Source organism: Orcinus orca, chromosome 5 (genome assembly GCF_937001465.1).
Source record: "Orcinus orca chromosome 5, mOrcOrc1.1, whole genome shotgun sequence".
NCBI classification, from domain to species: Eukaryota; Metazoa; Chordata; class Mammalia; order Artiodactyla; family Delphinidae; genus Orcinus; species Orcinus orca.
The window spans coordinates 147,718,920-147,740,516 of record NC_064563.1 but is presented as its reverse complement, the minus strand read 5'-3'; the positions used below and the strand labels follow the sequence as shown (position 1 = coordinate 147,740,516).

Here is a 21,597-nt window from a genome sequence, read left to right as displayed (position 1 = left end):
CCACACTGGTGTGACATCACAGACGTGCAGTCACTGTGTGCAGGAGCGCCAGGCTCAGGGACGCTAACACTGGGCCCCAACCTGCAGCCCTCGGGTCCTTTCTGTGCGTGACCCCGTGACCTCGTGATGGTCAGCAGTGCTGTGAGCTGAGCTGTGCTGCTAAAGCGCACGGAAGCGGAGGTCATGGAGGTAGGAACTGGCAGGGTTGGGATGCCAGCCTCACAGTCCTGATGCGCTGTTTTCCTGGCCCTATGACCTTCCGCAGGCACCCTGCTGGGCCCAGTTTTCCACATCTGGCAGCGGGAAGGATGAGGTCACGTTGCCTTTGGTCCCTGCACATCGCAGAGGCACAAATACACTGCAACCAACTGTGTCCTCCTGGCCGAGAAAAGTCTTTCCACACTGACCCTGGGGGTTGAGGACCAGTTACATTCCAACCAGTTGGGGCCGTCTCAGGGAGAGCAAGTACGGAAGATTTTAAATGCCACACCGCTGAATCCCAGCACACTGAGAGGGAGGGATGCTCTGATCAGCCTGCACCACACCTACCTCGCCGGGGTCAGCTAGATTCCGTACTGGACTGCAAAGCCCACTGCCCGGATTTCACCGCAGCCCTCAAGAGTTGAGGTAGGTGCGGGACAGCAGTGGAACACGACCCCAGTAAGTGACGTTGGGGCCCTGAATTAGGTCAAAGATGGCAGACACCTCCCCCGTGACGGACGGCCCACCCCTGATCCCAGCACTGCTGCTACCGGGAAGGTGGTCTTACCAGGCTGGTCCAGGAAGCCACAAGCCAGTGACCCCAGGAAGCTTAGGAGAAGTATCCCTGGCTTCCCTATACAATACCCAAAGCCCCACTGTACTTTGGCTATGGAAACACAATCTTAAAAAGAAAGCAACTGGACTCTCGCAGTATATGTTTTTATCATTCCATGACGCTGTCCGGGGCCGGGGTCCAGCAGACCTCCCAGGCGCCGGCCTCCGCCCGCCCGCTCCCTCCCCGCGGCCCGAGCCCCGACTCGGGGGAGGTGACCTCCGGGTCGGAGGTCTTCCGGGCGGGGGTCAGGGCCCCAGCGTGCTGGCTCTGCGAGGCCCGCGGGACCAAGCCAGAAAGCAAGGCCTCCCGTCCACTCGCTGAGCGCTCCTCCACCCCTTTAGGGTCAAGGTCGCGTAGCACCCCTCCCAACCGCGCAAGCGCACTGAGCCTCAGCGGCCCCCCGCGGCCCGCCCCCTTCCCGCCGCGCAGGCGCACTGATCCGCGCGCCGGGAGGCGGGACCGCGAGCGGCGCGGGGCGGGCCCCTGTTCCGCACTGGCCCGTCCGCCGCCCCGCCCACCGCCGGAGCGCGGCCCTTCCGGGCGGAGGCGCCTGGCCGGGGTCCGAGGTGCTGCGCGTCCGGCAGACGAGGACGACGACCGACTGGCGGGGTCGCAGCCGCCATGGCGTCCGGCAGGGTCCGCGGGCCGACTCCGCGCTGGGGACTGGCCCTCGGCGGCGCCGCGCTGTTCCTGCTGCTCCTCCCGGCGGCCGCCGCGCAGGGTGAGGGCAGCCGGCGGGCTCGGGGGCGGGGGGGCCGGGGGTGCGGGGCGGGGTCGCGGCGGAGGGGGAGGGCGGGGGGGCGCAGTGTCGGGGTCAAGGGGTGCGGAGGGCCGGGGGTCGCAGCCGCTCTGGGTCGCTGCTCTGGGCTCGCGCGGTCTGCGGCCGGGGGGCCACCCGAGTGTCGGTCCGCAGCCTGGGGCGGCGGGGCTCGGGGACGGCGGTGGGCCGGCCCTTTGTCCTGGCTCAGCATGCGGGGTGGTCCGGGACCGCGGCGTCGGCCTGGCCGAGCGCAGCGGCGCCACGACCCTCGGAAAGAGCCGTCTCGGGTGTGGACTCGGGGTCGAAAGCAGAGCTGGGGAGCTCGCTTGTCCCACAGCGGGTCGGCGGCCGGAGTCCAGGGGCCGGGCCCTTCTGCGGGCGCGGCTGGTGTGTTGGGGGCCCTGCTCGCTTCGGGGAGGCCTGTATGCCGCCCCTACACCCGCCACCGTACGGAGTAGGCCCCTCCGAGGAGCTCCAGGGATAGCGGCCGGTGCTTGGGCTGAGCCCGCCCTGCCGCTGGTTCCTGGGCTCTGCAGGCCCGCGCTTCGTGGGCAGGTGGGCGGCTTTGCTAGGCGATCCCTCCTGTCCTCAGTAACTACCTGTGCCAGGTGCCGGGCCCACGGTGGTGACCGGCAAGTGGAGGCGACGAGTTCCTGGGGGGCCTGACCAGGAAACGGCAGTTGAGAGTCAGGGGGTGGTGGTGAGGGGAGTGCATGACCTAAGGGCCCAGCAGTTCCAGAAGCGCTGGTGCTGGAGGGTGGTTTCCTGTAGGTGGTCTGCAGGCCGCTGGGGATCTTGGGAGCGTTTGATCTGGCTGCTGTGTGTGGCATCCCCGCGTGGTCGCTAGTGTGGGGAATCGAGCCTTGGGCCGGTGGCCTAACCGACCTGGGTCAGCCTGAGGGGCCGGGGTTTTTCTCAGCGCCAGTTAGCTGCGGCTTCGTTACCTTCTGTTGAGCACAGCACAGCACCTTTCCTCTCTGTGACCTCGTGGGGTGGCGGTTCCAGGGCAGGACTACTTGAGTTTTTTCTCATCGCCTTCTAAGCGTACTTGTGTGTACGTTTGTGATACTGTTCGTTAATGCAGAGTCGAGTGGCACAGAATAGGGAACTTTCGGCCCAGATGGCTTGTTCAGCACAAGTGCGGTGCGAGTGCTTTTTACCAAACTGGGTGGCTGAGAGCCGAGGGTCCTCAGTCGCCCGAGAACCTCTCCTTGGTGGCCGCCGGGTGTGTATTGTTGAAGTGGGTGTGTCAGGAAGCGCCCCAGGTGTGTTTGCCTGCCAGCTTTTCACCCTGCCCTCGCCCTGGCTGAAGGGCAGAGACCCCTGTGGGCTGCGTGGGCATGCCCTGTGACAGTTTGGGGGTGAACCTGGACTCTAAGCCCAGTATTTCAGGAGAAAAGTGGCTCTTCTTCTAGCCGCACGGAGCCCGGGCTTGCTGCGAGCCTGCACCACTTGTCATGCTGTGGGAATGTGACTGCGCTATCTAAGAGACTTTGTTTTCCTCGCAAGCATGCTGTGTGTATTAGGAAAGACCACTCTAGAGAAACAGAACCAACAGGATATACGTAGCTATAGAGAAGGAGTTATTATGAGGGACTGGATCACGTGACCGAGGGGCGGAGGAGCCCCATGAGCTGCCGTCTGCTTTCCGGGAGAGCTGGCGTGTAGCGCAGGCCACACCTCAAGGCCAGGCAGTGGGGAGCCCGGGGGATACGGCCCAGTCTACGCCTGAAGGCCCAAGGGCAGGGGGAGGTGGACGTCTCAGCTCTCACACAAAGAGCAGACTCCTCCTTCCTTGCCTTTCTGTTCTGTTCGGGCCCTCAGTTGGTTAGGTGATGCCCACCCACCTTGGAGAGGGCCAGGTGCTTTCACCCGTCCACCAACTCATGCTCGTCTCTTCTGGAAACACCCTCACGGCCACTACCAGAAAGAGTGTTTTGGGAATTCCTGGCAGTCTAGTGGTTAGGACTCTGCGCTTCCATTGCCGGGGGCTCGGGTTCCATCCCTGGTTGGGGAACTAAGATCCTGCATGCTGCCCGGCAGGGCCACAAAAAAAGAAAAGAAAAAAGAAAAAAGATCTTAAAAAAAGAAAGAAACAAACAAAGTGTTTTACCAGCTCTCTGGGCATCCCTTAGCCCAGCCAGTCTGACAGATAAAATTAACCATCACAGAGCATCATACCGGTCCAGACCCAGCCACGTCTAACGTCTGTCTTTACTGTGCACTTGGGTGGTGGGGAGACGTTAGGAACCGACAAGGTGTTGAAGATCTTCAGAGGGAAGTTCATTGAATTAAAGAAGTTTCATGGGCTTTGGACCCCGCTTTAATTGGGTGTGGGGTCAGACTCCACCCCAGAGTTTCACCTTTACATCTAGAGGGAAGGCAGCCCCTAAAGGGACCTCAGTCTTGTCCTAAACAGAGGGGTCCGGAGGAGCTGGTGGTGGCCGGGGTAGCTGGGGGCAGGGGCTCCTTACAGCGGTCTTGCTGCAGAGAACGGGGGCTTCCAGGCAGGTTGCGGGGCATGGGGTGTGTGCACGGGTCCGAGCCTTTGCCCTCTGCCCTCCTCACTCCCCCTTTTCTGCTGAGGCGGTGGGACAGCCAGGACTTTTTGTCTAGGTGAACTTTCTGCCTCGTTTCTCACGTGAAATTGACCGCGCGGGCACTCTGTGCCCTGTCACCGTGCGGCATGGCCATAGTGCCCAGTTCTGGGGCTTTTCCACTGCTGAGGGCGCTGCCGAAGGCAGGCAGCCCTCTGGCCTGTTGTGTTCCACGGTAAATATACTGACTCACTTCCTTGTTTCTTTACAACATCCCTCTTTACACACACTAGTGTGTCCTTTTGTGCTTAAGCAGTTTAGGAAGGAACTCAAATGTATCATGGGTTAGTGTGTCCGGAGAACCTTTTTTGTTTTAACTTAGTTTCCCAAGAGCATGAGACTTAAGGTTCTCTAGTCATTGGTAAGGGGAGTCCAAGCTGAAGAGTCCCGGCCACGGGCCTTCCGAAGTCAGGACAGTGACGTTCAGCGTTAGACCTCGGAAACTCAGGCCAGATGTTTACATGTCTCTGGCTTTCAGCACAAAGTTTTCTGTTTCCGGGATGAGATAAGATGCAGTGAGTGACTGCTGACGCCCAGTCTCTGAAGCAGCTGCAAATGGTTAACGTATTTCCCTGTCTTACTACGAAAAACACCCTGGTGTTTTCAAGGGCGAAGAGGGCACTACCTTGTCTCGGCTCTGAACTGACTTTGGGAGGGCTGTTGAACCTTGGCGTTGCTGGGAGCAGGAGAAGGGCGAGGCCGTCTCCTTGGCCCTTCCCCTCCCAGGCCTCTCTGTTGACTCATCTGGCCCGTGACCCAGAGACCCCAGGGTGGACCGGTTTATGGTGTGTATCTTGGAGCCGATGTCGGTTAGGTTAGTTCACGCAAGACCAGTTATCACACAGACTTTTAAATTGGAGAGGCCTGAGAAGAAGTTCCCATGCTTTAGCACCTGCTGCCCGGGGCCTCTCTCACGGTGTTCAGAAGGACTCGAGAGTGGGTGTGGTAGGCGCCGTGCGGTCCCCGCCATACCTCCCTGCCCGGCGCTTTAGAGAAACAGTTGAAGGAGTAAATGGTCCAGTGAATTCCTGAGTCCTTTCTGCTCTTCCAGCCTTCGCCATATTTGCTTTGCTGCTCCTTGTCTGTGTCTGCATGCTTCTGTTTCTTTTGGCCGTGCCTGGCGGCCTGTGGGATCTTCCTTCCCTGATCAGGGATTGAACCCGGGCCACTGCAGTGAAAGCGCTGAGTCTTAACCAGTGGACCACCAGGGAAGTCGCTGCCTGTTACTCTTGTCACCAAACCGTTTGAGAGCAAGTTGTGATGTGGCCATTTACCCTAAATTCACCAGGGTGCATCTCCTAAGAAGGGCATAGCCGGAACGTGACGGTGAAGTCTGCACAGTGACCATTGGTACGATCCCGGACCCTTGATTTAACACACGACTGTGCACACAGATCACCAGTTACCTCAGTAGCGTCCTCGGTCCTCTGACCCCGGCTGGCGTGTTGCTTTTGGGTGTCATGTCTCTCAGCCTCTGTTCCCCTGGAGTAGCTCCTCAGCCTGTCCTTGTGCTCAGAGGCCCTTTGTGGTCCTGCCTGGTTTCCTCTGATTTGATTCGGGTGCATCTCGGGGGGATTCAGCCACTGGGTGACTGTCCTTCCTGCACCCCTCAGAGGCACTTGCTGTCACTTTGTGCCGTTCTTGTCACAGGTTGTCTTGGTGATATCTCCGATCATTTTTCAGGTGCCATTTTCTATTCACAGGTATAATTAAGCTGGGGCGGGGGGTGCTCTGACAGCGTACGTAACGTCTTGTCCCTCCGCAAACGGCGCAGTGGTCTTGGTGTCCCTGTTTACTGGGACGGAGACTCTTGGCTAGCTGTCCTTCCTGTGTTTATTCTGTGTCCGTGTGAAATCGTGGGCGTTCAGGAGGTGAGAGTCCATTACTGTCATTCACTCTGACGTTAAGTTGTGCCACTTTGGCAAGGAGGACCCCCTCCACGCTGGCTTCTGGGTCCTTGTGCCACTTTCTGGCTTTGCAAGCTGTCCAAGGCCGGTGTTGTCCTTTCTCTGCCCCGGTTGTGGCGTTATTGTTCTGCCCGTTTCCTTTTAGTGGGGACAGTGGCTGGAGACCAAAGACCTGGCAACATGTGTGCCGTCCTCTCTCAGCCCCTTGGTGGACAGAACTGCGAATCCGGCTTGTGAGTGAGGCCGTTCCCTCCTGCTGGTCCACAGGGCCCTGGGGCCCCTCTCGGCAGTCCTCTGAGAATGGAGGTATTTCAGGGGCCGCTTCTGGCTCCAGCTTCCTGGGGCTGAGGGAGTAAAGCAGTTGAGGGTCGGCTGAACGCGAACCCAACAGCAGGCCGCTGGAGGCTCTGCGGAGGGTGCTGCTTCATGGCGACTGCGCAGAACAGCGTGTTGTCACAGAAGGGGCTTTCGTTTCAGATAAAAGAGGATTTTGGTTTTTAAGAATGGAGCGTGGAAGGCTGTTGAATAGACGAACTCTCCAGCTATTTCACAGCAGCAGTTACTGCGTGAGTCCTGCTTAGCAAACGACTTAAAGCTAAAGCTCTTTGCCCTGCATTTTATTAGGAAAACCTTGGAAAGTAGAGGGAAGTTGGGAGACCTGGGCAGTGAGCGGCCCTCCGCCCACCACCAGGTCTGTCGCGTTTTGAAGTTACAGCCACGCACGCCCCCACCTCCTCCCCGTGCACCTCATCACTAAGAGCTCAGCGTTCACCTCCTTCTTTTGAGATCAAGTTTACATACAGTGAAGTGCAGGAATCCTACGTGTGCCATCCAGTGAGTTACACCTGTGAGACCCTGACCTCCTGCAAGCCTCAGAACAGGCCTCTCCAGGAGCTTGGGGCCCCAGCCAGCCCATCCTTCCCTCCCACCCGGCCCCCGAAGAGGAGTCTCACCCGTCCCCGAGCCCTGCGCTGCGGGCCTTTGCGGGAGGCTTCCCCCAACGCACGTGATTTGTAGAGTCATCGTGTGTGACGTAGACTTCTTTTTAGGGCTGAAGAGTGTCCCACTGTAGGACTGGACCAGTTTAGCTTCCCTGTCCATCCTCCAACGACCTCTGTCCCCTTGCCCCTTGGGTACAGCGTGTTAGGAGGAGGTGGTCCCGCGGAGGGTCGGGTCCTCCATCCAGGCAGGAGGAGCAGGCCGCGCAGAGGCCCTGGCCAGGGAGCCACCTGGAAGCTCTCAGGACCAGTGGGGAGGCCGAGGGGCATGCGGGGTGCCTGGACATCTGGGCCATTTTCAGCTCTCAGCTGTTCTATACATAAAGTTGCCATCAGCCCCCTGTGCATGTCTCCCTGTGCATGTGTCCCTGTGCACGTGTGTTCTGGTTTGTCTTGGGTACGAGACTGAGAGTGGAATTGCCAAGTCTCGGAGGAGCACGTGTTTGTTTTTGAGCCGCTGAGCCCGCCCGCCCCGTCCTCACCACCATTAGCATCGTCAGTCTTTGTAATGCAGCCGTTCTGGTGGGTGTGAAGTGGGGCCTGACTGCGATTCTCACGTGCCTTTCCTGGTGGCTGATGGGATGTGCTCAGGCCTCTTCCAAGTGTGTGCGTGTCTTGAGGGGCGGCGTGGGGTGAAGAGCGGCTGCTTGATGGTGGACTGGAATCCTTTATTCGTACACCACCTCTTCGCTTCTGCTTAGCTTGCGTTCCAGAGCTGTCAGCTGCTCGGGGTTTGAGCCTTTCCCGTAGCACCTGTGCGGTGAAGAGTGCCTGGGGGTGCAGGGGGTGCTCCGCAGGGTTGGGACCAGTGAGGGGGCCACGGCCTGGCTTGAGTCTGGCCTGGCATCGCTGTGGCCTCTGGTTGCAGGGTGTCTGCTGACTAGACAGTCAGTGGTGTGTGACCATGCAGGTGAGACGCAGGCGCTGGCCTTGCTGGGCGGCGCCGTCTTCTCTCCCGGGAGACCCCTGGGGTCAGGACCACATGCGTGCTGCTTGTGTGTCCTCCCAGGGCCCTGCCTGTAGAGGCCCAGTCTGCGTGCCTGAAGGCTTGGCGCGGGGGGGGCCGCCTTTTCCGGGCTCTGAGCGTCACTTGCCCACCCTCCCCGCGTGGACGCCGCCGCAGGATTCTCAGTGATGTTTGTTCTTTGCCCTGCAGGTTGTTCTCAGAACACAAACAGAACCTGTGAAGAGTGCCTGAAGAATGTCTCTGTAAGTAGCACAGGGTCAGCATGTGATCCAGAAGCAGACCCGCTGCCTCTGGCTCCAGGGCTGCTTGTGTGTGTTCCGGGTTCTGTGGTCTGGGGTTTGTGGAGGTATTTTTCATGACGGCTCTTAGCAGCCTTTCTCAGGCATATTAAAGCGTCTGGTGAAAGCTGCACATGCCACTTGAGTGCTGTTCACGTGCTCCTTCCGCTCCTGAAATAAAGCACGTACGTTTCACACAGCCCGGAACTTGTGTGAGCCCCTGGTGCCCGCAGGCCTGAGCAGAGGTGCCCGGCAGCAGGGTGGGGGCCAGGGAGGCGGGAGCACGTTTAGCCCCTCGTCTGCGACTGTTGACCTGTGCCCAGGGCTTTCCCACGGGGCTCACTCCACCTTGGAGGCCTCTTGTCTTACAGACGGACCCTGAGATGCGGCAGGTGTGCTCGGAGCCCTCCCGGCCCCCGCCGGGCTCTCGCAGTGCTGAGGGGGCCTCGAGCTGGAGTGCTCGTGCTCGCCCTCCTTGTGTGGGGTTGGGGGGTGCCCAGACCACAGCGGGGTGCACACCTCCTCTGAAGGCCTGACCCCCGCTCTGAACCCAGACAGGTGAGGTCAGAAGTGCAGATGAAAGCCAGGGCAGACCCCGCTGCGTGCGAATCCTTAATGCACACGGGCTTCCGGAAGGATCTGCCGGCACCCCTGCGTTGTTCACCACGTGCGTGTACCTCATTAATCTAAAAAACGAGTGACAAACAGCCACGACACCAGCACAAAGAGAACTTATCCTCCCAGTGAGCTCACATGGCTTTCGGTGAAACTGTCACGTAAAAATGGAAAATTAGCTGTTTAAAACTTGAGCTGTTTGAAAATGGTGGATTTCCCAGAAGTCGTTAAGCCAGGAAAGAACCGCTGAAACGGAAGTTATTCTGAAACGGCCGAAATGAAGAGGGCCTCCCTGCTGTCTGTCATTTTGAGCACAAGACACCAAAGTGGACACTGTGTCAGTGGCCCTGGGACCCCAGGTTTCACTAAAACATTTCTCTGTAACAGATTTTCACCCTAACTTGGGACCAAAACATACCATGACTTTCCATCCTGTTAAAACTTCAAAGAAAAAAAACGTAGTAAAATCTTTACCTTCAAGCTTGAAAATATCCTGAACGTCCTGACCTGGGCGGGTTGTTAGGTTGACCCAAACCTCACATCTGTGCCAGTGCCTGCCCGGCTCTGGGCCCCTCGGCTGGTGTGCTGGCCAGGTCTCTGCCGTGCATTCCAGGGACTCGGGCACACCTGCCAGGTTTTCTCCAGCTCTGCGGTTCTGGACGGATGCCCTTGTGCTCTAGTAGAATCATCTTTAAGACAGCCAGCAATAAGACAGACCGCTTGGTTCCGTCCTAGAGATCAAATTAGCATCTTTACAGGGTGATAACCGTGGGCGGACACCACTCCAGCCATGCCTGGCTCGGTCCCTCCTGCAGGCGGCTGACGCCTGGATGCTCTGGGTGTTAGAAGGGAGGGCAGCATCCGGGCGAGGGGAGCAGGCCATGCAGAGGCCCCGGGCGGGGACCAGCAAGGAGGCCGCGAGGCCGGCAGGGCGCCTGGTGGAAGGGGCTTGAGTGAGGAGGGCCTTGGTGGGTTGGCGGCGTTGAGCCAGTGTTGGGAAGGGGGCCGAGGGGGGACAGCAGTGTGGCCGGCGGGGCTGGCCCTTCAGCATTTACGCGTCTGATGCCCTGTCATTGCCTCTTGCAGTGTCTTTGGTGCAACACTGACAAGGCGTGCTTGGACTACCCGGTGACCAAAATCCTGCCGCCCAGCTCTCTCTGCAAGCTGAGCTCTGCGCGCTGGGGCGTGTGCTGGGGTAAGGCGCTGTTCTCATTGGCTTCTTGCAAAACCAGTGCCGTTTTGAAAATTCTGGTTGTGCTCAGTTAATGTAAGCTGCCAGGAGTGGGGAGGTGGGGGAGGCCGGTGAGAGCGGTGGCGTCTGGGAAAGTGGCCGGTCCGGGTCTGGAGGCTGCCCTGAAGGCCACGGCCTTGGCTCTGCTCTGCAGGCATCTCCCCACGCCCCGGGGCCATGCGGGTGGCGTGTCAGCACCTGTCTCAGTGTCGTACCCTAACCCATACCCTAACACATACCCTAACCCTAATCCGTTGTCGTACCCTAACCTGCACCCTAAACCGTACCCATTCCCTAACCCTAACCCTAACCCTTACCGGAAGCCTTACCCTAACCTGTACCCTAATCCTAACCCGTACACTAACGCTAACCCGTACCCTAACACGTACGCTAACCCTAAACTGTTGTCGTACCATAACCTGTACCCTAAACCGTGCCCGTTCCCTAACCCTAACCCTAACCCTAACCCTAACCCTAACCCTAACCCTAACCCTAACCCTAACCCTGCTCTTTCTCCAAGGGAAGTGATCCCTAGGTGAGACCCAGGTTGTTTCCTAGGTGGCCTTTTAGGTTGGTTTGTGGTGTGTGTTGCCACGTGGAGCTCATTTTTATGAGTTGGGCTTATTAATCCTTTCCTTTATGGCTTCTGGTTTGGAGCCATCGGGAGGCCCCCTGGCTACAGGTCATAGGAGCCAGTGCTCTTGCAGAGAATTGTGATGATCTGTTTTATCTGTCTTTTTTCTAATTGATTTCCATCTCAGAATCTGTCAGCCTCCGTCTGAAACGACTCACTTCTGATTTCACCAGCTGAAACCCAGGGAACCCAGAAGTTTGTGTCTGTGGGAGCGTGTGTGTATGGGTGCGTGTACATGTGCAGGCACACCCGTCACGTCCTCCCAGCTGGCCATTCCCTCTATTGCCCTCACTCCAGAAAGGCTCCTTGGGCCACACGGCCGTCTGCTTCCATGTTGGCGGCCGCCTCCTCCGTGGAACCTTCCCTCCCCGTCTGTTCCGCAGAGATGGCTCCCGCACCAGGGAACCAACCATCAGCATCTGGGACCTTAACTGTTAAAATGCTTTTAAACTGAAGCATGACTCTAACACAGTGCACACGTGAGCCCTCGCTCCCTCTCTCCGGGCCCTGGACTCCAGAGGACACGCACACGTACGCACGTGCAAGTACAGACACATGCGTGCACACATGCGTGTACACTTGTGCATATACAAATGCCTGCGTACTCAGCGAATTTTCACGTGAGTCTGCAGGTTATCGCCACTCAGCAAAACACACAGACCACGTCCAGCGCTCGCCTATACCTCAGGACACCGTGGGCGACCGCTGCGGTGCACTGGTGGACACCGGGCTGTGTGCGGGCTGCCGTGTGCTCCCGCGTGGGCTGGACACAGACACCCACCGCCCTGGGCGTGCGCTCAGGGGCACACTGCTGACTGGCACCCCTTTCACGTCTAGCCTTAGTCGGTGGGCCACACGGTTCTCAAGCGTGGCTGCCCCCGTTGATGCCGCTCCAGGCAGCATCAGGGCACACGGGCTCTCGGGGGGTGAGCAGGGGCGCTGGGGGCAGACTTTGTAGTAACAGGAGGGTGCGGTATCCCGGCTCCTGAGAGAAGGTGCGCTGGCCTCGTCGGGTTTATTCCTCGGGCCTGCAGGGAGCTGGGGCCTCGTCCCCGGGAGCCGAGCGGGTGGGGCCTTGCGGTCCACCCCGTCGGGGCAGCACCTCACACTACCTCAGCCCTGTGCCACAGGTGCTTTTATTCTTACAAGTAACTGTAGAATCATCTTAACCAGTTCTAGGCAAAATTGGGGTTGTGATTGTAACGACCTTAAATATATGCGTTCAGGGGACTTCCATGGTGGTTCAGTGGTTAAGACTCTGCACTTCTACTGCGGGGGACCTGGGTTCAGTCCCTGGTCGGGGAACTAAGATCCCACATGCTGCACAGCTCAGCCAAAAAACAAACAAACACACACACACGTTCAGGTGGGGAACAGCAAGGTCTTTACCGTCTGAACCCTCGTCTGGGAACAGGTTCTCTCTCTGTTCAGGTCTAGTACGTCCTAGAGTAGATTTCTCGGAAGTAAGCCCATAGTTCAGCTTCCCATCGTGGTGGAATTTCTGTTCTGTTTTATAACTGGGTTTAGCTGCTAATCAGAAAAGCTCTTGTGGGGGCAGGTGTATTTTAGAGCCAGCTGTCTGACTGGTCTCATGGGTTTTTGTTTTTTCTTGGTTTCTTTTAAATTTTATTTTATTTATTTATTTTGGTGGCACTGGGTCTTAGTTGTGGCAGGCAGGCTCCTTAGTGGCGGCTCACTGGCTCCTTAGTTGTGGCATGTGGGCTCCTTAGTTGTGGCTCGCAGGCTCCAGAGTTGTGGCATGCAGACTCTTAGCTGCAGCATGTGGGATCTAGTTCCCTGACCAGGAATCAAAACCACATCCCCTGCATTGGGAGGCGGATTCTCAACCACTGTGCCACCAGGAAAGCCCCTCGTCGGTTTTTAAAGTTGATTGTTCTCGGCACTTCCCGGGTGGCACAGTGGTTGAGAATCCACTTGCCAACATAGGGGACACGGGTTCAATCCCTGGTCCGGCAAGATCCCACATGCAGCGGAGCAACTAATCTTGTGCACCACAACTACTGAGCCTGTGCACCACAACTACTGAAGCCCATGCGCCTAGATCCCATGCTCCACAGTAAAGAGAAGCCACCACAATGAGAAGCCCGCACACCACAATGAAGAGTAGCCCCTGCTCGCCGCAAGTAGAGAAAGTCCACGTGTAGCGACGAAGACCCAACGCAGCCAAAAATAAATAAATAAAATAAGTAAATTTATTTTAAAAAGTAAATAAAAATAAAATTGATTGTTCTCGAGTTCTCTAGTCAAAAAGTTACGCCACCTGCTTGTGGCGGTCTCCTGTTACTACTGTATCTTGCAATTCTGGCACTTCCAGAACAGGTCAGAGGAGGAAAAACCACATGGTTCAAAGCTCAGAAGGCAGAGCGAGTGCTGTCACACTGGCAGCCTGAGGGGGGCTGGGGGCACCGGGGCACTGGTGTCTCCCTCCCCGACCCGAGGAAGAGCTCTCACCTTCCAGACCCCAGCCCACCCCACCTCCCCCCAACTAAGAGACCAGTGGCACCCGAGCTTACGAGCTCTGAGCTCTGTGCGGCAGGAGGCCGTCCTGTGATGGTCGCACTGCTGTCCAGGGCGGGGCGGGGTGGTGCTAACTGGAAGGTGTCAGCCTGTCCTGTGATAGGCTCTGGCTTGAATGGAGTGGAAAAGTACCGACTGACTGGTTTTAATTTGTAAATCCTCAAGAGAAGTTGGAAAGAATTGCAACTTGTTCTGAGTGCGTTTGGTCTGGACAGGAAATCACAGTCACCGTTCTCCAGCCCCTGGGCGTTGGCCGGGGCCGCAGCTCCAGCTGGTGCCCTGCCCGGCGGGCAGGCGTGTGTCCTGTTGGCAGCAGATGGGAGGCTCTGGTCTTTGACATAGATAATCACGGAAGCCGGTCGGGCTTAGCGTCCGATTGCGTGAGATTGAGTTTCAAGTGTTGTAGCAGCTGAGTGCACTGCGGAGCTTCTCTTTCTTCCTGGTTTTGTTAACTTTTCTCGGGTTGGAAACAGCCTTTCAGCATCAGGTGATGAGAAAAGCTACCTGTTGCTTCAGGTTGATGGAAATGGTGACTAAGTCACAGAAGCAGGCTGGAGGAAGGCGGGGGCGTCGTCGTCCGTCCGTTGTCCCCCCCGCCGCAGGCCTCCCCCCGCGCCGCCGCCCCCCCCCCCCCCCCCCCCCCCCCCCCCCCCCCGCCTGCCGAGGAGGAGGCGTGGCCGTGAGCGGGGCCCTGACTGTGCGCCTTTGCATTGGCAGTGAACTTCGAGGCCCTGATCATTGCCCTGTCGGTGCTTGGGGGCGCCCTGCTCCTGGGCGTCGCCTGCTGCTGCTGCTTCTGCTGCTGCGGGAGGAGGCGGAGCCGGCGGCCGGACAAGAGCGAGGAGAGGGCTGCTCGGGAGCGAGAGGAGCGCCGGGTCCGCCAGGAGGAGCGGTGAGGCCCCGCGCCCCGGGGGCCGTTACTCGTTCCCAGCTTTCTCCACGTGGGAAAGTCAGGACCGTGTCGGGCATCCGAGGGGGCTTCTCGGTGGTGGCGTGGAGGGTGGGAAGCCGCGTGGCAGGGACCTGGCCGGTAGCCACCAGCTGGGACTTTGGGGCAGGGCCGGCGAGGCCTCTGGAGGCCCGTCTGGTTCTGAGCCCACGGGGGCTCAGCAGGAGGAAGGCTTCTGCCTGGGGTCTCCTGTCTGTCCGAGGCATGTGGGCAGGGGGGCTGGGGGCTTGTCAGCCCGCAGCGGCCGGGCCGAGGCTCCTGCGAGCTCCTGACCATCCTCAGAACCAAGCGTAAGATCTTTGCTGATTGGCTTGTTTTCATACGGAAAAAATGTCTTCAGTCACAGTACGGGGTGTTGGAATTGCTTTCCTTGAAATGAAGGGGTCCGTGCTCAGCACCCTGCCTGTCCCGGTGGGAGCGTGGCTGTGGCCACATCAGAGCCGCCACCACCCGGCTCTGGCTCCCAGAGGCCACAATGGAGTGAAAGGCACAGCTGTTGGCATTACACTGTGGGGACTTCCCTGGCGGTCCAGTGGTTAGAGCTCTGCGCTTCCACTGCAGGGGCCCCGGCTTTGATCCCTGGTCGGGGAGCTAAGATCCCACAAGCCGTGCAGACACACACACACACACACACACACACACACACACACACACACACACACGAAATGTACACTGTAATTTGCTGCTGAAAGGGATTTTCTGTGTTTTCTAGGAGAGCAGAGATGAAGTCGAGACATGATGAGATCAGGAAGAAATACGGTGAGAATCGCCTGGCTCTGCATTTCCGTCGGCAGGAGCTGGCCTGGCCGTCTTGGCTGCGCCCAGCGCCCGGCGGGCTCTGCTATAGGGTGTGGGCTGCACTGGGAGCAGTGCCCGTAAGACGAGGCCCGCGAGTGCTCTGCCTCTGCCGGCCTTCCTGGCACCTGCTTGCTGGTGAAGTGCTGTCGCCCTTTGCCGCCTTGTGGACTTGTTTGCCCTGCGGTGGGGTGAGTCCCTTACCTGCGGGGCTTTGCCCGCCTTCTCCCTTGTGCTGGAGTTGCTCCTGGCCCGCCTCCTGACCGAGTCAGCAGTAGCCACACTGAGGCCTTGGACCGCTTGTTTCCCGGGAGCTGTGTCCAGGCTCTGTTCTGGGCTTTTGTTTGGTGAGGTTTTCAGTGGGGGACTATGTTTTCGGTGTTTGACAGCACTGAACCTGCTTCTGTGTTTAGCTGGCTCTGTACTGATTTTCAAACCACCGATATCACTGGTGTTTTCTGCTCCCTGGCACTTGGTTTCCGACGAAATTTGGAAATCATGGAAAGCTTTTTGAAATCTGATTTTAACATTAATGTAAATAAAAGACGAGATGGTTGTGTGCTCGTGTGCGTGTACACACACACACACACACACAACGTAGCACAGGTCGTAATGGGATCCTGGACCTTTGCTCTGCTCGGCCTGCACGAGGCCTTTTCTGGAACAGTCACGGATTCCCTGTGTTCCTGTCTTGGAGCTGGTCAGTTGCCCTTTAATTGCACTGATAGAATTCTCTTGTGCCCTTTGTGTAAAGCCCTTTGAGTGGCCTGGACTTTGGAAGGAAGCCTCAGCTGTGGGGAACCTTCGAGCTGCTGGTGGGAGGGGGAGGGAGGTGCTTGGCCCTATGAACACCAAATGCACCGCAGACGAACCCGTCTCTTGACGTTAGAAGGCCTTTGGTTTCTTTATCACAAAGCAGTTTCTGTGTGTTTTCCCTCTAAACTAGAAATAGAGCCGGAGCTGGGCCTTAACAAGACTGCTAGTATTCGGTATTTGGCACGTGATAGCTTTTTACCCAAAACCAGCTGTGCGCTCCGCCCCACCCCCAGGCTGAGCGCTTCCCCCCGCAGGCTGAGCTCGCTCTGTTCCTCTGACAGAAGGGCGTTCTCCCCCCGCCCTTAGCTTTCCCCCATTGTCCCCCACCCCCCAAAACCCTGCGGTAAGTAGATTTGTTGCAGTGGCTCCGGAGAGTTGCGTGTGCAGCCCAGGTGTGTAAAGAGGGGGCGGGTGCGTTTCCACAATGCGGAGAGAAACGCCGAGTCTCTGGGTGCTTAGCTCCTTCGCAGGTAAACTGACAGTCACCTTCTTTGTGTGGCCTTAATTCTGAAAATTAATCAGCATTTATAAGAATATCTAAAGTAAGGTGGTTTTGTTTTGTTTTCTTCTGTATAATTTAGTCAACCACTGAGGGAAGAAATGGTGGCTTTAAATTTCTTATTTCCCTTTGAGAGAATCAGCAAACAAGTCTATTTCTTAGGATCTGTGTTTCTTAGAAATATTGTTTCCAATAAATTCCACTTCAGTTTTAAAGTCACCTGTGGTGTGACGTTCACGAAAAGGTGAAGGGTAGTGTTTGAACCTGCTTATTAGCATACCCAGCTTCCTTTTGGCTGCAGTAAATCTTCATATAAGACACCATGTGCTGCTTTCTGACCCTCGTTTCCTGTTGGCTGAGTGCATTTCTAATCAGGCCCGTTTTGTTTTCAGGTTTGTTTAGAGAAGAAAACCCATATGCTAGATTCGAGAACAACTGAGACGCACTTCATGGCACGGCAAGCGGTCTCCACGCCTTTCCTCGGGCTGTGGGTCAGCAGGGACCCGCTGCCCCATCCGCCTCTGACCCTGGGGAGGGAAGCTGCCCTCCAGGCCCAGGCCTGGGAGCTTCTGTTCCCTCTTCTCTGATTTCTGTATTTAGTCACTTGAGACATTAAGACTGTCAGGGCTTTTCTGTTGTTCATTTGGGGAGGAAACTGCACATCCCTGGCCTCTGCTCCGTCTGCGAGCCAGTGCAGACCATCTCCCTGCATCCGGGCCCGCGCAGCTCCACGTGCAGGAAGTGGGGCGTCTGCAGTCCGTCTTGGGGCCACCCCCCAGCCCCTGTCATTTCCCCAGAAAAGCACAGACGACTTGCCGTTGACATCAGGGTACAGGACGCAGTTGGACGAGGGTTTGCTTTCTGACCTTGACTATACCGAATAGCACTGAGCGGTAGCTAAACTCACCTTATGTCTTTTTTCTTTTTTTAAGAATTCTTGGATTTTATTCTCCCACCTAAAAGATTCCACCAAAAAGCTTTACTGTCAAAGTTCAGGCCACTTATGGGATGACTTTTTAGTGTGTCTCTTTACTGGAACATCAAGATATTTTTCCAGTAAAAGTTCGAATTATAAAACCTCTCTGAAGGGCAGTAGTCGGTCAGGTGCTGGTGTGTGGCTGGCAGGGGGGCGTGTCTAAGAGGCTCCGCCTGCCATTCCCGCCCCGCTGACCACAGGCCTCAGGCCCCAGGGGCAGAGTCTCCTGAATCAGACCTGCCCTGCCATCTGCGACGGTCACCTAGGGCTCTTGGGTGACCACAGGTCCGCCCCCGGCGAGCAGGGGCCTGCACTGGCCAGGCTCCGCGGGGCCGCTGATGGAATCTCCGCGCACGACAGACGCTGGTGGCTGTCCTGCTTGGCCGACAACCTGAGCTCCGGCCTCTGCTCCTTTGTCTCGGCCGTGTTCTGGGAACTTCCTTCCATGGCCACACGTGGTGGTTCCTTTTCTTCCAGATCAAGACGCGTGACTGCGGTAAATGGTCTGAGCGCTTCCTGGCAGGGACAGCAGACCGTGGAGTCACCGTGAACAGCCTTTCTTAAATCTGAAAATAGTCCTAGTTGCCAAATTGCTTTGAATGTGAAAACCATTGAGCTTTGGGGAGGCGGGTGAACAAGCACGTGAAGTGAGTGAGTTCACGCGGACCCAGTGATCAAAGGACGTGTCATCAAACGGTTGCACGTGCCTTGTTAGCTACACAGATCTGTTTGATTTAACAGTCCTACCTTTAAGTTTCACAAACAACCTTTAACAAACTCTTTAGTCTTATTTCTCTGGTTTCTTGGGCATTTGATAGCAATGAAAGTATTATGAAACATTCCTAAGTATTTTATAACAGTTTGCAAATTTTTACTTTCTACTGTTTGTTCATAAAAGAAACTTTGTGATAGACTTCAGTGAACTTTGTATTAACACGGTAGCTTGTGTGGATGTAAAGTCACTCTCTGGACCTGAGGCTGCCGAGCTGAAAGCGGAGCCGGGTTGTGAGTGCGAGTCTGCGAGGCGTTAGAGCGGGCGCCGTCCTCCCACATGGCGCGGAGCCCGCCCGGGAGCGACACTGTAGTCATGGGCTTCTGAAATGGTACTAAGAGCAGCCAAAAGCCGTAACCTCACGGAGACCGTAAGCCTGAGTGCCTTACTCTTTAACCAGTTTCCAATCAGCAGATTAATACACGCTTTTGTTGACAATGCTTTGCGTTCCTTGTGTGTCATTTCTGGGCGGTGTGGACGTGACTGCTTGGGGAGTGAGGACCGCGGGACTGTCTGGGTAAAGATGGGCTTCTGCACCCATCGGTGTGAATGAGCAGCCCCCCTCCTAGCACCCCTGCAGCGCTGGGACCAGGTACAGAGAGCTCCAGGGGAAGCAGCTGTACCTTTGAGCTCGGAGTCCCTGGCTCTCCTGTTTGAAGCAAGCGACCAGCAGCGGACATCTCCCACCCTAAGGCCCAGGGGTGTTTTGAGCCCGAGCCACCCGTCTCCTCGCGGGGCCCTTCTCTGCGCCAAACTGCAGTGTTCTGGTTGGCTTGGCCTCACTGTGCACTGGGCACGGGAGCTTGTCTTCAGTGACAGGGCTGCTGACGGTGACTGGAAGGGGGCGGCGGGCACTGCTGGCCCCTCTGGCCGCCCCCGGGAGGAGGTACAACGATCCACGCCCAGGACCGAGCGGCTCAAAGCCCCACCCCAGGACCCGGCTTCTAGGGAAGGGAAACCGTGGTGGGAGCGAGGCTGGGTGGCTGCCTGGGGGAGCCGGCCCCTTTCCCAGGAGGGTCCGGGCGCCCCGTACCCGAGGGACGGAGAGGTTGTGCCAGCCCGTGAGGAGCCTGCCTGCTCGGCGACTCTGACCCCGTGGTCCTGGGTTCCAGAGCGTGGTGGCCGAGGGTCCGGCCTCAGAGCCGGGCCAGCTCCCTCCCCTCCCCCTGCTCAGGCTACCCCAGGCCCTGGTGACCCCAACTCCACGTTCCCGCCCCTCTTCCCTCCCCGAGGGGGGCACCAGGGTCATGTGTCCTGAGCTGGGGCCGCTTCCTCCCCCACCCTGGCCCACGCCGGTCCTAGTTGAGCATCTGGGCTGCACCAGGCCCACCTCCTCCAGGGATGTCGGAGTGCACTGCGGGTGACCGCACCAGAAGGTCGCCCGGCCGAGGTCAGCATGGAGGCGCTCTGCTCTCCCAGCCCGCGCAGGCACCCGCCGGCTGGCGACCTCGGCCGGCGGGGTCGGGAGAAGAAAGCAAAGCCTGGGTGCCAGGATCTGCGACCCCAGGGCCCTGGCTGTGACCCCCAGCCGCTCTTCAGGACCCGTGCTCTGTAACAGCCACAGAGGGGGTTCAGTGGGCCGTGGGGTATCTGCTCAGGTCACCATGACAAGCACCGCAGACTCGGGGCTTAAACAACAGACATGTATCGACCGTCTCACAGTTTGGAGGCTGGGAGTCCAAGGCCCAGGGGTCGCAGGGCTGTCCCTCCCGAGGCCTCTCTCCTGGGCATGTGGACAGCCGTCCCCTCCCCGTGTTCCCGCGTGCTCATCCCGTGTGTGTCTGTGTCCTCGTCTCTCCTCGTAAGGACCCGGTCAGGTTGGATTAGGACCCACCCAGCGACCTCGTGTTAACTTCAGTAACTCATTAAAGGTCCTCTCTCCAGATTCTGCACATTCTGAGGTGCTGGGACTAGGGCCCTGGCTTGTGAACTTGGGGGGACACAGTCCAGCTAGTCACAGGCCGGAAGCCTTGCGATTGAGCTTCGGGGGTCCCTGACCTGCAGCACTCCCTCTGGGGATGTGGCGCCTCTGGGCCACCTCCCGCAGCAGGGGTGGGGCTCCGCGGGCTTCCACGGGGCCTTTCTACGGCATGGCCTCCGCTCCGGCCCCGAGCACAAGTGGGGAGACTCCATAGGGCGCTAAGTGTGCGTGTCCCCGCTACGCGTTCTGGGCCTCTGGTTCCCACGGGCCCCCGGTGAGCTAGACTCGGGGTGAGACCCATTCTCATCCGGCCTCCACAAGCCCACTCTGGCCAGTGGACCTCAGTGGCTGACCGGGCCTCTTCAAAGCTGGTGTGTAGTAACCCCTGAGGGTCAGGGGCTTTCCTTTGCTCCAGGACACAGTGACCCTTGAAAATGGTCATCGGTCCCTCTGAGGAAGCCCTGAGCGCCACTTGCTGGTCTCACCTGGGGCTGAACTGCAGGGTCCTTCCTCACCAGTCCTGGAAGCTGCTGGGAAGAGCCGGGCATCCCCGTTACGGTGACGGGTTGGGGCTTGACCAGAAGACCTAGAATTATCCTGCCTGCTAGTTTAGCAGCTGTGCATCGGTTTCATTCCCAGGGTCCCTGCCATCGGTTCAAAAAATTCTGATTCCTCTCCTTCCATGATCATTTGCTCTGCGTCTGTCTCTAGTGTTAAGCACTGACATCTGGTACCACCACGCCGGGACCCCTCATCCCCAGGGAGATCGGGTGACCCCGCTCCATGGCAGCCTCCCCGGTCCGCAGAGGACAGCCACGGGGGCACTTTGCCCGTGCATTTCTCCATGACTCTGTGCAGGGAGTGTCGTGAGCTCAGCTGGAGGGGAGGTGCGCAGGCTCACGTAATAGGCCCACCAACACCCCCGTTTCTGGGAGCCCAGGCCTTTCCTCCGCAGCAGCGGGCCTGCGCCTCGGCTGTTCACTGCGCTCGCCAGTGCCAGGCCACACTCCCAGCCACGCTCATCTCATGGGTCTCATTTCACAGGTGGTTTTTTCCCCAACATCTCCAAGTGATTCTAGTGCACAGCCAGGGCTGAGAACCACTGCCCTCGAGGCTCGCTCCTCGTGATGTGGCCCGAGTTTTAGTGGACGGGCATCAGCTGGGAGCTCAGTAGGCCTGCAGAACATCAGTCCCTACCCAGGACCTGCTGAGTCAGAATTCCCTGATGATTTGTCTACCGTGTCCCATCTGAGCAGCACCGCTGTCCACCAGGGGTTCTCAAGCTTGAGCTGCGTCGGAACCCCCTGGAAGGCTCATAAAACCCAGGTGCGGGGCGCCACCCCCGAAATTGTGAGCCAGTGGGTCTGGGAGGGGCCCCAGAGTGTGCACTTGTAACATGTTTCCAGCAGATGTGGATGGTGCTGGTCTAGGGACGTCAGGAAGGTTGCTCTAGAACGCCAGGGACATTCGTTATTCTAAGCGGTCGGATGCCGGTGGTGCCCACGTTTCCATTAGCCAGACTGGTGA

The 21,597-nt window shown here is 58.1% G+C and overlaps 1 protein-coding gene across 1 annotated transcript; it reads left to right on the top strand.

Annotated features, from left to right (window-relative positions):
• The first annotated feature begins 1,331 nt into the window (after positions 1–1,331).
• Positions 1,332–18,589, top strand: PTTG1IP (PTTG1 interacting protein). Its single transcript, XM_004264615.4, has 6 exons — positions 1,332–1,538; positions 8,236–8,288; positions 10,026–10,134; positions 14,060–14,234; positions 15,004–15,050; positions 16,794–18,589. Exons 1-6 carry the CDS (start codon positions 1,439–1,441, stop codon positions 16,838–16,840), a joined length of 531 nt encoding a protein of 176 aa, XP_004264663.1. The 5' UTR covers positions 1,332–1,438; the 3' UTR covers positions 16,841–18,589.
• The last annotated feature ends 3,008 nt before the right edge of the window (positions 18,590–21,597 follow it).

What these genes read in the sequence shown, in the direction of transcription:
- PTTG1IP (XM_004264615.4), top strand. Translation starts at nt 1,439, where the DNA reads ATGGCGTCCGGCAGGGTCCGCGGGCCGACTCCGCGCTGGGGACTGGCC. An exon ending in GCGCTGGGGCGTGTGCTGGG is followed by an intron (nt 10,135 to 14,059) that starts GTAAGGCGCTGT and finishes TTGCATTGGCAG; the next exon opens with TGAACTTCGAGGCCCTGATC. An exon ending in CGGGTCCGCCAGGAGGAGCG is followed by an intron (nt 14,235 to 15,003) that starts GTGAGGCCCCGC and finishes TGTGTTTTCTAG; the next exon opens with GAGAGCAGAGATGAAGTCGA.